The sequence below is a fragment of the Thecamonas trahens genome (genome assembly GCF_000142905.1).
Source record: "Thecamonas trahens ATCC 50062 unplaced genomic scaffold supercont1.5, whole genome shotgun sequence".
NCBI classification, from domain to species: domain Eukaryota; order Apusomonadida; family Apusomonadidae; genus Thecamonas; species Thecamonas trahens.
The window spans coordinates 279924-294062 of NW_013657675.1; the positions used below are offsets into that span (position 1 = coordinate 279924).

The window sequence follows — 14139 nt, forward strand, 5'->3', positions numbered from 1 at the left end:
CTCCTGAGAGATGTGTCTCCCTCCCTCGTCAGCAGCCTGGTCGCTGCGCCCCTCCCCCCCTTGGCTCGCCCCGGCAAAAGACGGCTAGCCGGAGCTCGTTCCTTGCAACTCCCCGCCGATTCCCGGCCCGATCTCAATCCACTTCTTCACGCTATTGTACTACAGTGTGCCCCATGGTAGGCTGGTGCATTGTTGCTGGTGCATGGACGCATCGCGTGGCTGGCTAAGCGCTTCGGCCAGAGCCGGCGGTGTCCGGCGCGGCGGCGTCCGAAGCTGAAAAGGTGAACCGCGGGCCGAGGGCGAGCGAGTCGGGAATGGAGACCCGGGCCACAGCCTGGGCACGGAGGTGTGCCCGCAGCGCCTTCTTCTGCCACGGCGCAGAGATGCTGCCACTGCCGGGATCAGAGAGGTCAAACAGGTCGTCGTGGAGCGAGCGCGAGCTTGCGGATGGCTGCTGCATGCCGACCGAGACCGAGCCCCGCCGAGACTGCTGTAGGTAGGCCCGCAGCCTCGTTCGCGGCGAGACCGCGGCCGGATCGGTGTTGGTCCGGGCGAGGGCGGCAGTGGCCGCCGCCGTCTGAGACGCCGCCGTTGCTTCGGCGAGGGCGGCTTCGGCGGCTTTGGCGGCGGCAACCTTGGCCCGCGGAACGTGCTTGCGGTGCCTGCGGCGGCGGCGGCGTGCCTTGCGCTTGCCGCTCTCCGAGACGGCTGAGCCGGAGATGCGCGGGCGCAGTGTGCGCGGCTTGCCGAGCTCCGCGGCAGCTCGCCGCGAGCCTTCGCGGAGCAGGCGCCGGCGCTTGGCCTCGCGCTTATTGTGGAGTTCGATAGCGCGGGCGCGGGCGCGGCGCTCGGCAGCCTCGATCGAGCGCTCCTCGCGGGACTTGTGCTTGCGACGGTGGTAGTGGTGGTAGTGCCGGATCTTGGACGCAGCCCGCTCCATCTTGCGCTGACGCCGCGCGGCAAGGATGGCCTCGCGCTCGGCCTCTGTCCGCCGCCGCCGTTTCTTACGCTTCTTGCGAATGCGGATGGTGGCCGGCGGCGGGGTTGGTGGCTGGCTTGACTCGCCGCTCTGCTCGTCGTCGCTGTCGAGAGCGGACGAGTCGAAGGAGGCGTCAGCGGCACCCCTGCTGGCATCGACGAGGCCAGGCAACTCGCAAGCAGAGCCCGATTCATCAAACAGAGCCAGTGAGCCCGAGTCGGAGCTCGAGTTGGTGACCAGGTCGTCGAGACCGTCGAGCGCGGCCAGCCGCGCGGGGAGGCCTGGGACGAAGACCGCGACCAGTGCGCCGATGCCGCACACGCCGAGTGCAACCGCATACGGCACCGCCGGCTCTAGCAGGAGTCCACCGTTCGGCCCGTCGAGCGCAGCCTCCACCGACGGTGCCGTGGCGAGGAGAACAGCAGTGAGTGCGTTGACAATCGACGTCCCGCTCGACGCCAAGGCATACACAGCGTCTGCGTCGAGACCGACGAGCTGGAGGGAGAGCGACGGAACCCGGAGGCCGCCTACAACAAGGCCAAACGCGGCGAGCGCGAGCGCGAGCCAAACTGGAGCCGCGCTCCGTCCTAGACCAAACAGCACCGCAAAGAGCGGAAGGAGAACAATCAAGCTGACAACCAGTGGCAGAGCGAGCCGAAGCGCCGGCCGGAGGCGCCCACCGGCTGACGGTGCGGCAATGAGCGCTGCAGTCGCGAGATGCGAGAGGGCAAGTCCGAGAACAACCGCCGCGCCGCCCGCGGCAAGCACGCCTGACGCGGCCAACGGCGTGTACCCGTGGTCGACCGTGAGACTGTAGCCGGCGCGAAAGGCGAGTGTGTCAAAGACGGCAAGTGGGAGCGCAAAGGCCAGGGACCAGACCAGCATCCGCGGCCCATCGGCGGTGAGCTCGGCCCACGGCCGCCACCACGGTGACGGCTCCGACGCGTGGACAGCCTTGGACCGGGTTGCCGGCACAAGCGCGGCCGTGGCCAGGAGCGCCAACACCGCCACTCCGCCCTCCACCGCAAACAGGTACCGATGGTCCGGGGGGAGCGAGACCAGCGCCGCACCGGCGACAAGGCCCACACACCGGCCAACTAGGCTCCCGCTGTCGGCAAGGCCGTGCTTGCGTGGGCAGGCGTCCGGTGGAAACATGTCGTCGACGACGGCAAGGTCGATGATGGCGAGCCCGCCAGACGCGAGGCCCTGTGCAGCTCGAACCAGCGAGTAGCCAGTTAGCGAGGTGGCAGCGAGGCCGGCCCACGACGCGATCGCCAGGAGGCCGAGCCCGCCGAGCATGGCGGCCTTACGGGAGACGTTGTGAGCGAGCCACCACCATGCCGGGGCCGAGAACGCTGCGCCGGCAAAGTAGCAGCCGAGGACGATGCCCAGGCCAACGTCAGTAGTTCCGAGCTGGTGAGCAAGGCTTCGCGAGGCAGCCAGCGGCGCAATGGCAATAGCCTGAACAGTCATGACCAGCGCGACGACGACGACCATGGCCCATCGCCGGCGTGCCGGCGAGTACTCGATCCACTCGGCGATGCCATGGACAGGAGCCATGAGGGCCGGTAGCGGGTGTACCGCCGGGTTCTTGCTCTCCAGCGTCAAGTTGAGCGAGGTGACCGGCGGAACCGTGGCCAAGCCGGTGAGATACGGCAGTGGAGCCTGTGGCGTCGCGGCCTCCCACGGCCCGTCGCCCGGGTTGTACGCCCCAGCCGCCGAGACTCGAGCTCCTGGTGCTGGTGCCTCACCAAAAGCCAGCGCCCGGCGCACGCTCTCCAGCCTCTCGCCCGCCCTACTGCCCGCACTACTGCCTGCAGTAGCCAAGTTTGAAGCTGGAGTTGTGCCTGTCACAGCGGTGGCCGTAGTGGCCGTGGTGGTCGCGGTGGTCATGGCCACGGGCGAGGCGGTGGGGCTTGCGCCGAGGCCGGAGGCTCTTGGCTTGACGTTGGACGAGGTGACAAGCGGAGGCGTACACGGCGGCGTTGTGGCCATCAACCCAGTGTACGAGAGAGCCAGTGCCGACTCACAATACCTCTCGGTGCTCTCCTCCTCGTCGGTGGCTGCGGTCCAGTGACCAAGTGTCGGTTGGGTGGTCGGGGACGGGGGCGGGAGTGGCCTGTTGTGTGGCTGCTGTCATTCGGTTCACTGGTCGGTTGGCAACGGGAGGTGGCAGGGCAGGCAGGCAGGCAGGGGGAGGGAGGGGGGGGGGGGGGGGGCGGATGACAGGCAGGTAGTGGGCAGAGAGGCTATGGGACAGATAATCAGCAGTCAGTAGCAGAGTATATTACCTACCACCCGCTTCTACCGCCACTCGTAAAACATCGCTCCGTTGATCAAGCATACTCTCTCCGCTACCCATCATCAGCCCTTGCCGCTCTGACCACCCTCTGCCACACTGGGCCGGCTCCGCTCTCGCTACTTTTGTCAATCCTGCTACCACCTCTCGCTACCTAACTATGGCCACGTCGGGCAAGGACGAGGTCGGGAGGGTTCTGCCGGTCTCAGCTGTTGTCCCGCGGGCCCACGCATCGGCTCTTGGCCCGTTCTTTGCGTCGTACTTGGTGGACCACTCGGCCGGCCACCGCAAGCTGCCGTCGCTCCAGGCTATGGTTCTGCTCGCCATGCTCAACTCGGACGAGGCTTGGTTGCAGGGCTCGCTCTTTGACTTGGCCTTTCCGCTCCGCGCTGCCGCCCTCCGCGCCCTCATCGACCACGGCACAGTGACTGCTGCCGGCAAGGTTGCCCTGCCCGACTCGGCTGCCTACGTCCTCCGCTCCGACCCGGAGCTCCTCGATGCGCTCGACGAGTTTGTTGCTGCTCTCAAGGCCGATCTAGCAGTCATGGAGGCTGCAGAAGCCACAGAGCGTGCTGCGACCGGCAAGTCGGCAGCGTGGACGCCTGCGGGCAAGCCAGCGCTCGCCCAGTTGCCGGTGCCGGGCGACGAGTCGCTGGCCCACCCTTCGCTGTATGCCTCAGGCATGTTTGCGTCTACAGGTGCCGCCGGCGGCGGCGACGCAAGTGGTGAGAGTAAGCCCGAGCTGGATGCGCTATCGGACGTGGATTTGACGTGCTGGCCGCAGCGGCCGGCGTCGGGGTACGTGACGCAGGTCGATCTCGACCGGTTGCGGTCGTTCACCCACCCACCACCGTTTGTTGACGCTATCTGCGAGTGCATCTGCATTCTCCTTCACCGGCCAGTCATGTTTGCGCAGCAGGTCCGACATGAGCGCCACCTCCTCCGCTACCTCGACGACATTGAGCCGTCGACGCTCACCAGCCGCGATCTCGACCGGCTCCGGCCCTACGTCCGCCACCCGCACTTTCACAATCCGGAGCTCGCCCAGCGAGTCTCCGAGTCTGCCGCCGGCCTTGCTGCGCTGGTTGTCGACATCTACAAGTACGCCCGCTTTGCCGAGCACCCGCAGCTCTCGCTCGTCCGCCACCTCTACAAGCGGGTCTATGCGCTTCAGTCGCAGCTCCTCCACGTCGAGTCGGTCTCGTACTCGCACCGCTACATGGGCTCGGCCGCGCGTGGCGTCGACCTCTTCCTCTCGCTTGATGACTCTGGTTCGCCGCGGCGAATTCGGCGCGGCGGCTCGCAGATCTCGCTCGGCCGCTCCCTCGCGCCGTCGGCGTCACGGACGACGCTCTCGGTCCGGTCGGCCGGCTCGTCGGTCCTCCCGCTCCCGTCACGCGACGGGGCGCTGGCCGACCTTGGCATCCTCAAGCTTGCCGACGTCATTGAGCTGCAGACATACCACGCGCCGCCGCCGCGGACCGCCGCCGTCCTCGAGGGCTTACTCCTGGTCCTCGGCCGCGACTCGGACGCCGCGCCGTGGAAGCCTGACGGCCCGGCGGGCCAGGTCGAGCACTATGGCTCGCAGACTCTGCGGCGGCTCCGGTCGGCCAAGCTTGTCCACGCCATCGCCACGCTCGACCCGCGGCTGCTGGCGCCCGACGTTGTCGACGAGCTCAAGCGACTCGTGACCGACCCGTTCATGGGCGAGGAGGAGCTCTGCCGCGAGTCGTTCCCGGCCGCCAAGCTCTTCCGCTGGCTGCAGTGTGTCTACGTCCTTGCCCGAAGCGAAGTCAAATCGCTCGAGGCCGCAGCCAGGGCCGAGGAGGCTCAGGCAGCCGCTGCTGGTGCTGTCGGCGACGCTGTCAAGGCCACTTCGGATCTCACCACTCCCACCGGCGAGCCGATCACCCGCGGCGCCCGGGTTGTGGTCCGCGGCTACCTCGGGACCGTCCGCACACTCACCACCACCCAGTTTGACCCGGTCGGCAAGTGGGTCGGCGTCGAGTTTGACGAACGGGTCGGCAAGAACGATGGCTCGGTTGACGGCGTCCGCTACTTTGAGTGCCCGCCCAAGCACGGCCTCTTTGTCCGCCCGGCCCGTGTGGAGCTGTTCCACCCACCGCCGCCGCAGGTCAAGGATCCGGTCTCGGCTGTCCACGAGCGCAAGAAGCTCGATGGTCGCTCCTCTCTTTCGCCATCGGCCCGCCACGCCCACGCCCGCAAGCGCCTGCTTGGCCTCGACGGCGCCCGCTCGCCGCGCCGCCGCGCCGCGCAACAGCAGCCCGACGACAATGACATCCCGCGCCCGCCCGCTGATCTCGGCGACGCCGTCCTTTGCATCGTCCCCTCGGCGCCGGCCCTGGCCCCGGGCACCGTCCGCTTCAAGGGCAAGGTCGGTTTTGCTGCCGGCCTCTGGTACGGCATCGAGCTTGATGAGCCTGTCGGCCGCACGGATGGCACCGTCAACAACGAGTGGTACTTCCTCGCTCTCCCCGATCACGGCGTCTTTCTCAAGCGCGCCCGCTTCGCCCTCACCTCTGCACCCGCCGAGGTGGCCGCCGCCACGGCCGAGTTACAGCGCCTCCGCCATGACAGCGACGTCGGCGCTTCGCCCGCGAGCACCTGAAAACGCACACCGTTGCTGCTACTGCTCCGTGAAGCACGTCAGCCATGCCGCTGTCAGTTGCCTCGATAAAAGATGACTGCCCGCAGCTTGCTCCACCACAAGTCCGCTTTTCTTCACACCTGACCCCAACTTTCTTACCATGAAGCTCATTGCCTCTATCGCTGTGCTCTCGCTCATCGTCGCCATCGCCTCGGCCCACATGCACATTACTGGTGCGGGCACGTCGGCCAACCCTACCGCTACCGTCGGTGTACGTTCTGCTCTGCTCTCGCTCCGCTCCCGCCAGCCTTGTCTATCGCCAGTAGCCGCGCTTGTTTGCGAATGGGGCTGACGTGAGGCAACAACATTTTTTGGGGGGGAGGGCGCTGCTCATACGCTACCCCAACCAGCCCGTCCGCCCCATTCTCCCCCCCCCCCCCCCTCCCCTCCCTCCCTCACCACCACCGCCTGAATCTTACGCCAGCTCTGATGGACGAGCTATATGGCTCGTGCTGGCTGCAAGCGTCCGCTTGGCCTGTCGTCGTTGTGGCAAAAACGGCTGAACGGAAAGGGGTGCAAAAGGTGCCTTTTTTTCGGTGGGCAACCCACAGCGGAGGCAGAAAAGTTGTCCCCTCCCCCTGCCACTCACACTGCCCCCCCCCCCCCCCCCCGTCCATACGCGAACACAGCTCCGCGGGACTGATGCTGCTGGCGCCAACGCCGGTGACATCGGCTACTCGGGCTCCGGCCCCAAGGGTGGCAACCAGGCCAAGTGCGGCACTGGTGCTGCCAACGTTCCCCGGACCGACCGCCTCTCCATTGCTCCCGGTGCCACGCTCCACATTGCCGGCACCGTTGTTGTGACCCACGGCGCCAACCGCATTAACTTCAACGGCACTGCCGGCGCCAACCCGAACTTCTCCACCACCACTGGCACCATGCTTTTCACTGCCGCCACCGACATCACTACGGACGGCACTAACTGGAGCTACTCGGCTGCTGTCCCGTCGACTGCCTCGGGCGATTACACCATCCAGGTCACCTGGCCCTCGAACGGCGGCTACTACCAGTGCGTCGACCTCAACGTCAACCGCCCGTCCGGTTCGGCTGCCTCGACCGTCGCCCCGGCCTCGACCTTTGTTGCTGTCTTTGTCGCTGTCATTGCCTTTGTTGCCGCCCTCCTCTAATCGGTCGCGCCGCGCATCATCTGCTCAAGCTCTTCACGAGCGCATGTCTGCCCGTAGCCGTCATCGCTTTGACACTCACGAGTACATGCGTCCGTCTTTTTGCTCCACTTGCTCCCCCACACACTACTGCACCGAGCCAATGCTGCGCCGCGGCGACGCGGCGCACGGAAGACGGCCGTACACAAGCGAGAGTGCCAGCGCGAGGTAGCCCGAGAGCGGAAGGATGGCCACAAAGAGCCACTTGTGCCAGAGTGACAGAAGAATACCAACGACGAGGGTGAGCGGCAGGTTGAACGAGAACACAACGTTGCGCTTGAGGCGAGCGATGAGCGCCTCGGCCTCGTCCACGTCCGACTCGGTGGTGGTCAGCAGCCACGTGCCCTCGTGCGATCCTCCACTCGGGACACGGTTATTCAAACTGCGCAGCGCCTTGTACAGGCGCCACCCTGCCATGGCGCTAAGGAGAATAGCGGCGCTGCCAGCAATGGCAACAAAGATGCCGATGGCCAGCGGCGAGTCGTCCGACTGTCCGTAGAGGATGAGCAGGTTCGAGCCAAACGGCATGAGCGCCACAAAGATGAGATGGACATTGTTGAGCCGCTCGACCATACGCGGCAGGGTCTCGGCATCATGCATCAGCGAGTAGTGCCCCATCCACAGCAGCCCCACAACGTATGCGCAGATGACGTAAGAGAGCAGGGCAGTGCCCTCGTGAGAAAGAAACGCGGTGAGGCCAGCGTCCGAGAGGCCCGGCGGCGCCGCTGGCAGGTCCAGCACAATCAGTGTTGACGAAATAGCATACACGCCGTCGGAAAAGAAAATGACTCGATCGCCGTCCGGCACGTCGTCACTTGCCTGCGACTCAGCTGGCTCGATGCCAAGCATCTGCTGGACGTAACCCGAGTTGGCGGCGGCGCGCCCAGCAAGGTAGATGATGAGGAATAGGTTGACACTTGAGCCGAGCGACCAGGCACACGAGACGGCAGCGATGCAGGCAGCAATGAGCGCGCCAATGCGGAGCAGGATGACCGAGTTGCCCGCATGCTCCCACCCCAGTGCAACCGAGGCGTAGACCGCTGTGACGAGGCGGACAACGGCGATGTAGCCGAGAAGGCCGTAGAAGAGCGCCAACGCCACCGGCTGCTCCTTGTTTCCGGTCACCAGTGCAGCGACAAACGGCAGAAATGATAGCGAGAGGAGAAAGGCAAAGTTGAGATACAGCATGAGCGGCTTCATGACGAGGCCCGGAAGGAAGAGGGCGCGATGCGCGCGCCAGAAGAGCGAGATGTAGATAAAGGTGACGACAAAGGTGCCCATCGTCGTGTACATGTTCTTCTCGTCCATCACCTCGCGCAGCGTCTTGCCCTCGCCCTCCTCGCTCTCTACTTTGAGCGGCAGAACCAGGATGGTTGCAATGATCGACATGACTGCGTCCGTGTACGCCATCAGTCGCTCCGAGTCGAGTCGTCGGTACGCCTCGATGCGGTGCCCGCTACCCTGTCCGCTGTCACCAGCCACACTCGCCCCGCCTGTGGTCGCTAGCCCTGCCATGTTGCGCAAGCGTGGTTGCTGCTGCTGAGACTTGGCTAACCTTGGAAGAGCGAGGTGCTAGCATGCCTGCGTGCACATGCAAGTTGCCTGACCAACCGGAGACTAAAACAGGCTGCCACCACCCCGCCCCCCCCCCTTCCCTCCCAACCCCCCTCCCTGCACTCGCCTGTGTTCAACCTCGATCACGGCCGCGCCTGCCCTCTCGGCTACAAACGCGACGATTCGAGGCCGGCCAGTACATCCAGCCGAAGCTTGAGCTCAACGAGGAGCTCCTGTGGCACGGTGTGGCCGTCGTTGAACTCGATAAACTCGACGGACGCGCCACCGCTGCGAAAGAGCTCGGCGAGCTCGACGCCACCGTTGTAGGGAAGGATGGGATCGGCGGTGCCGTGCGACTGGATGACGTCAAGCGGGGCCGAGCGGGTGGCGAGTGCATCGGTCCAGGCCGATTTGGCGACGGCGCGGCCGGACATGACCACCAGAAGAGACGGATCAACCGGGAGGTCGGCGGCACGAGTGAGCGCGACATGCGAGGCAAGCATCGAGCCCTGCGAAAAGCCAGCGAGAACGAGGGCAGCTCCGTCGGCGGCAGTGGCCATGGCGTCGGCAATGAGTGCGACGAGCGCGTCGGTGGCGGCATCAATACCCTCGGGCACTTCATCGTCGATGGTGTGGAGCTGGCCCGAGAGCCGCAGCATCATCAGCCGCGGCATGTCGAGCGGCCACCACGCATACGAGCCTCCGCCGAGCGACACAATGCCCTGTGGAAAGATCATCCGCGCCGGTGCGGCGGCCGGATCGGCCGGGATGAGCGACGAGCCGAGCGGCGCCAGATCGTTCTCGCTCGCCCCAAACCCGTGGCAGACCACCACCACAACCGCGGGCCTCTCGCCATCGCGGCAGGTAGAGACATCGATGGCGTCGACGCCCGCGATGGTGACCCTCTTCCGCGTCGTCCGCCTCGGACCTGTCTCGGTGCTCGCGCCACCGTCTCGGCTGGCCGCGCCTGCTGCCTCGGCCGCCTCCACCGCCGCCACCAACTCGCTCTTCTCCACCAACCCGACTGCGCTGCCGCCCGCCGCCGCCAGCCGTCGCTTCAGCTCCTTGACCGAGAGGCTACCCAGACCTGTATCCATCCCTGTAAGACGTATGTGTTGTGCGGGAGAGAGATTGTAGCACGTCGTGGTGCTAAGGGCTTGTCCGCCGCGCCTCGTCACACACACCGACCGAGCCTGACGACCACACCCATGATGGCACGGCCATTCGGTCCAGCTCATCTCATGACTACGCCAGACCACATCTTCACCATGCAGGTCATTTGCCATCTGCTATCGTCTTGTGCGATGTAACTTGATCAGTCGTGCTTGCTCCTACTCGTCGAGGAGGTCAAAGGCAGCTTTGGGCCAACGACCGGCAGCGGCCAACGCCAGTTACGCCCACAAGACGACAACGGACGTCACGAGAAGAGCTACACTTCACCACCACACCCAAGACACATCGAAGAAGAGCGCCAAGTCCAAAAAGACAAGACACTCAGCCAGTACACCCTCCCGTCATGGCCTCCAGACAACGACCAGCTGCCCCGCTCTACCGCAACGTCCAGTCACGCATTGCGGCAGGCACTCGCTCGCGGGCTGCTCTCCCGCCGCTCGACTACTCGTTCAAGGAGCTGACCGATGTCCTGTCGATTGTCCATGAAGAGCCGCGATCGGGCTATCGGAGGATTGTCGAGATCGATGATGAGGAGATGGAGGCTGCCGCTCGCCAGGCTGCCGTCCTCGGTGGCGTGGCTGGCGACGATGGCGATGATGTTGAGGCTGGTGCTTCGGCCAAGGCTCTGTCAGGCCCACAGACCAAAGGTCGCGGCAAGGGGAAGGCGCCCTCGCGTCCGCCGGGCATCACCACTGCCATCCGACTCTGCAACAACTACCTGTCGTCGCTCGATGGTCTCGAGGAGGCTCTTGCCGAGGTACTTGACGAACCGGCAGAGCTCAAGTGGATCGACCTCTCGTTCAACGCCCTCGTCGACATCGACGAGGTCCTCACCTTTTTCCCGCACCTCACCACCCTCTACCTCCACGGCAACAACATTGGCGCCCTGCCCGATGCTGACAACGACGACGACGTCGCCGCTGTCGCCCTCGCCAACGACAACACTCTTCTGGGTGGCGGCGGGCCCGGGGACAACGACGACGATGATGCCGCCGCCGCTGCCGCCGCCGCTGCTACTGCACGCCGTCGCCGCCGCAAGCGTGTCAGCCTCGACATGGTCGACAAGCTTGGCCTCTTGCCCAACCTCAAGGCGCTGACCCTGCACGGCAACCCAATCGAGTCGCACCCGCACTACAAAAACTACGTGCTCTCGGTCTGTCCCTCGCTCCGGCACCTCGACTTTACCGGCGTGACCCGCGCGGACCGCGCCGCTGCGCAGGCTTGGGCCTCGATGCATCGCGCCCGCTACCGTGCCCGCTCCCGCCCATCGCCGTAACCTCATCTATGACGACGACGCGTACTCGTACTCATACGCCGTTGTGCCGGGTGTGTTGTAGCCGCCGGTCGGTGCTGCCTTTCCTGCCGCCAGCGCCTCGACGTTGTCAAAGTGCAGCGTCTCGGCCGCGCCAAGCCGCTCGCGAATGCCCTCGAGCTGCTCGTGCGAGACTGGTGTCTCCAGCACATACAGCTCACGGAGGGCAGCCGCCACCGACACCACCAGCGCGACCACAAACAGTGTCGCCACAATCGCAAACACGATCTCGTCCATCGACGCCGTCTCTGGCAAGCTTCCCGACTGGAAGAGCAAGCCGGCGAGGAGGAGAACGCCGATGATGCCCTGCAGCAGCGCGTCGAGCTGGTTTGCCAGCCCGTACTCGTACGGACCCACCACGAGGTGCGCCACCAGAAAGCCGACTACCGTCGCGAGCGCTCCTGCAGCCTGCACCAGCGTAAACGTGGTGAGAAAGTACGCCCACGCAAGGAGTGCAGCCTTTCGCGCAAAATGAATCGCCTCCCACCAGTAAACCTCGGGCCGGTACCGGAGGTAGAGCGGGCCGAGGTAGGCGTAGATCGCATCGCCGTGCGGCGTGACCGCGTACAAATGTCGCGACCGCTCGATGAGGACCACAAGTAGGACCACAGGAATACCGACGGCGTACACAAAGACGCCCAGAACCGCTGCGGGGAGCAACTCGTACCAGCTTGATCCGTAGCATACAATGTCTGCAGACGCATCGAGCGTGTACGATCCGTCCGGCTGCTTGGTGCAGTCAAAGAACGAGAGCGCTGCCCCGGCAACCGAGACATACACAAACATGAGAAAGGTCATGTAGGCAGGCACCAGTCGCCGCTTCAGCGCACGGCCGAGTCCGAGATACGACCATCCGTCTGCGCAACACTTAAGCCCGAGCGTCGCCCCGCTCCGAACTGCTGCGTACACTGCGCCAAAGAGAGCTGCTACCACCACAGGAAGCAGAAGCTTGAACAGCCAGAACGTCCGCCACTTCATCTCCACATAGCAGTTGGCCGCCGTCAGCTCCGGGTTGAGATTGAAGCCCGAGCAGTCGTTAAAGAACAGGACAAGGTGCTGCGGCCACTCGAGCTGGAACAGCGGGAGAATGGCAACCGTCTGCACAAAGTTGATCGCCACAGGCACACACGCAAAGTGCCTGTAGAACCGCGCAAGCTCGCCGGACGCAAGGAGGAAGAGCACAAGGAGCGCCACACCCACAAGCATGTTGAGCTCCGGTGCCGCCGGGCACTCAAAGCACCGCGAGTTGAGCTCGTAGTGGCTTCCCTTGGCGCACGATGAGCAGAGCTCGCCCGCGTACCCAGTCCGGCACTGGCTCGGTGCTGCTCCGCCAAGGCACGCCACAGGCTGAGGGCACTTGTACGCCACTGCGCCGCGATCCGACGATGCCGCAAAGAAGCCTGCCATCGCGCCCGGTGCCCTTCCGCCCATGCACACCCCGCCCTCTGGGCACGCGCTGCAGAGCCCGGTCGCGGCATCGCCGTAGTAGCCCGGCCCACACACGCACGCCTCACGCGACGTCGCACCCGCCGAGCTCGTCACCGCGCCGACTGGGCATGCCTCGCACCGCGTCGACGTCGGATCGCTGAGGTACATTCCATGCGGACAGGCGTACGTTGCCGCCAGCGAGAACGTCGCCGCGCCCGACGCCGCGCCCACACCCACATAGTACCGCGAACTCGTCGCACTCGCCACGACGATCGTCTGGCGTGCGCTCGCATCGTCTTCGCTCGACACATACGTGGCCTCCCCTGCCCGCGGAAACCGCATCACCTCGTCGCCGGTCCCATTACCAGAGTTAGCATACAGCTTGATAGAGCCAGCAGCCGGCGCACCGGGAATTGGAAGGCTCGCAGACGAGCCTGTGATGACAAGCTCGCCGCCGGGCGTCTCCAACTCGACCGTAAAGTATGCGTAGCCGACTGCCGATGCCGGCACCGTCGGGAGGATCCGGTGGATGCCAAGGACGCCGTTGCTGGGGGCGGGCGCAGGCGTCGGCGACGGCGTCACCGAGCCGCGGACAGTAAAGGTCCGCACGTTCGACATAGCGCTCACGGCCCCGTTGGTCGCCTGCACCGCCCACGCGTACGTCGTGCCTGGCTGAATCGACGCCTGCGTGAGGACAAGAAACGGCTCGTGCGACGCCGTCAGCCCCGACCCAACCTGCCCCGGTGCATCAAAGCTGGCATTCAGCGGCGCAAGCGATGAGCCCTCGCGGACGAGCACGCGGTACTTCCATCCGCTAGCTTCGGTCGAGCCTGTACCGCCGGCCTCGGCCGCAAGCGCGGCGCAGTTGACGCCCCATTCCGAGACCGGCTCCCAGCTGAGACGGACGCCGACGTCCACCGCCGCGCCGGCTGCCGGTGAAATAAGCTGCGGCGTCTCGGGCGGGGCTGGCGCCGTGCAGCTCACTAGCGAGAGGAGCCATCCAAGGTTGGCGGCCGTCGTCGACTGGAAGAACAACACATTTGGCGCCGTCAGCTCGCGGGTCATCAGCACAGCCGATCCGCCCGACGGAATGACGTCGCTGCCCGAGCCAAACGCGCTCGCCGCCACAGAATTGCCATCGCCCGATGGCATCCCTCCCCCTGACGTGTGCCCGAAGACCACGCCGGGCGTCGTTGTCAGGTACACCGTGTGCGGCGACTCGTTGACAAGCGTGTAGTTGCGTCCAACCAAAAGCGTTGCCCCGCCCGACGCATCGTACGGACCACCAGGCCCACGCGAGAGCCCAATGAGCGCTCCCGTCGTCGTCGCATCCCGCCATCCGGGCTTGAGTGCCCCTCCCGACGCAGTACCCAGATACAGCCGCTGCTCGTGGGCCGCACTCGCCTCGGCTTGGCCCGCCCCGCCACCACCACCACCATCGCCACCGCCACCGTCACCACCAACGCCATACACACACGCGCTGCTACTTGGAACATCCGCATACACACTCTCCTCTTCCCCTTTGTAGACCTCACCGAGAGTGCAGTGGTCCCTACCCTGCCA

The 14139-nt window shown here is 65.6% G+C and overlaps 6 protein-coding genes across 6 annotated transcripts; 3 read left to right on the plus strand and 3 right to left on the minus strand.

Moving 5' to 3' along the window:
• Positions 1–223: 223 nt before the first annotated feature.
• On the minus strand, positions 224–2872 carry AMSG_01276 (uncharacterized protein; the record flags this gene model as incomplete). Its single annotated transcript, XM_013906429.1, has 2 exons — positions 224–2718; positions 2788–2872. The coding sequence occupies 2 exons, from the start codon at positions 2870–2872 to the stop codon at positions 224–226; spliced, it is 2580 nt and encodes an 859-aa protein (XP_013761883.1).
• A 2699-nt stretch (positions 2873–5571) lies between these two features.
• AMSG_01277 (cytoplasmic linker protein 190) lies at positions 5572–5991 on the plus strand (the record flags this gene model as incomplete). The annotated part of the gene is made up of 1 exon (XM_013906430.1): positions 5572–5991. A coding segment is annotated over one exon (412 nt), but the record flags the coding sequence as incomplete, so codon positions are not given.
• Positions 5992–6025: 34 nt separating this feature from the next.
• AMSG_01278 (uncharacterized protein) lies at positions 6026–7174 on the plus strand. Its single transcript, XM_013906431.1, has 2 exons — positions 6026–6157; positions 6576–7174. Exons 1-2 carry the CDS (start codon positions 6047–6049, stop codon positions 7071–7073), a joined length of 609 nt encoding a protein of 202 aa, XP_013761885.1. The 5' UTR covers positions 6026–6046; the 3' UTR covers positions 7074–7174.
• On the minus strand, positions 7158–9760 carry AMSG_01279 (phospholipase/carboxylesterase; the record flags this gene model as incomplete). Its single annotated transcript, XM_013906432.1, has 2 exons — positions 7158–8602; positions 8839–9760. The coding sequence occupies 2 exons, from the start codon at positions 9758–9760 to the stop codon at positions 7197–7199; spliced, it is 2328 nt and encodes a 775-aa protein (XP_013761886.1). The 3' UTR covers positions 7158–7196.
• Positions 9761–10108: 348 nt separating this feature from the next.
• AMSG_01280 (leucine rich repeat containing 51) lies at positions 10109–11269 on the plus strand. Its single transcript, XM_013906433.1, has one exon. The coding sequence runs from the start codon at positions 10180–10182 to the stop codon at positions 11110–11112; it is 933 nt and encodes a 310-aa protein (XP_013761887.1). The 5' UTR covers positions 10109–10179; the 3' UTR covers positions 11113–11269.
• Positions 11119–14045, minus strand: AMSG_01281 (uncharacterized protein; the record flags this gene model as incomplete). The annotated part of the gene is made up of 2 exons (XM_013906434.1): positions 11119–13980; positions 14022–14045. 2 exons carry the CDS (start codon positions 14043–14045, stop codon positions 11119–11121), a joined length of 2886 nt encoding a protein of 961 aa, XP_013761888.1.
• Positions 14046–14139: the final 94 nt, after the last annotated feature.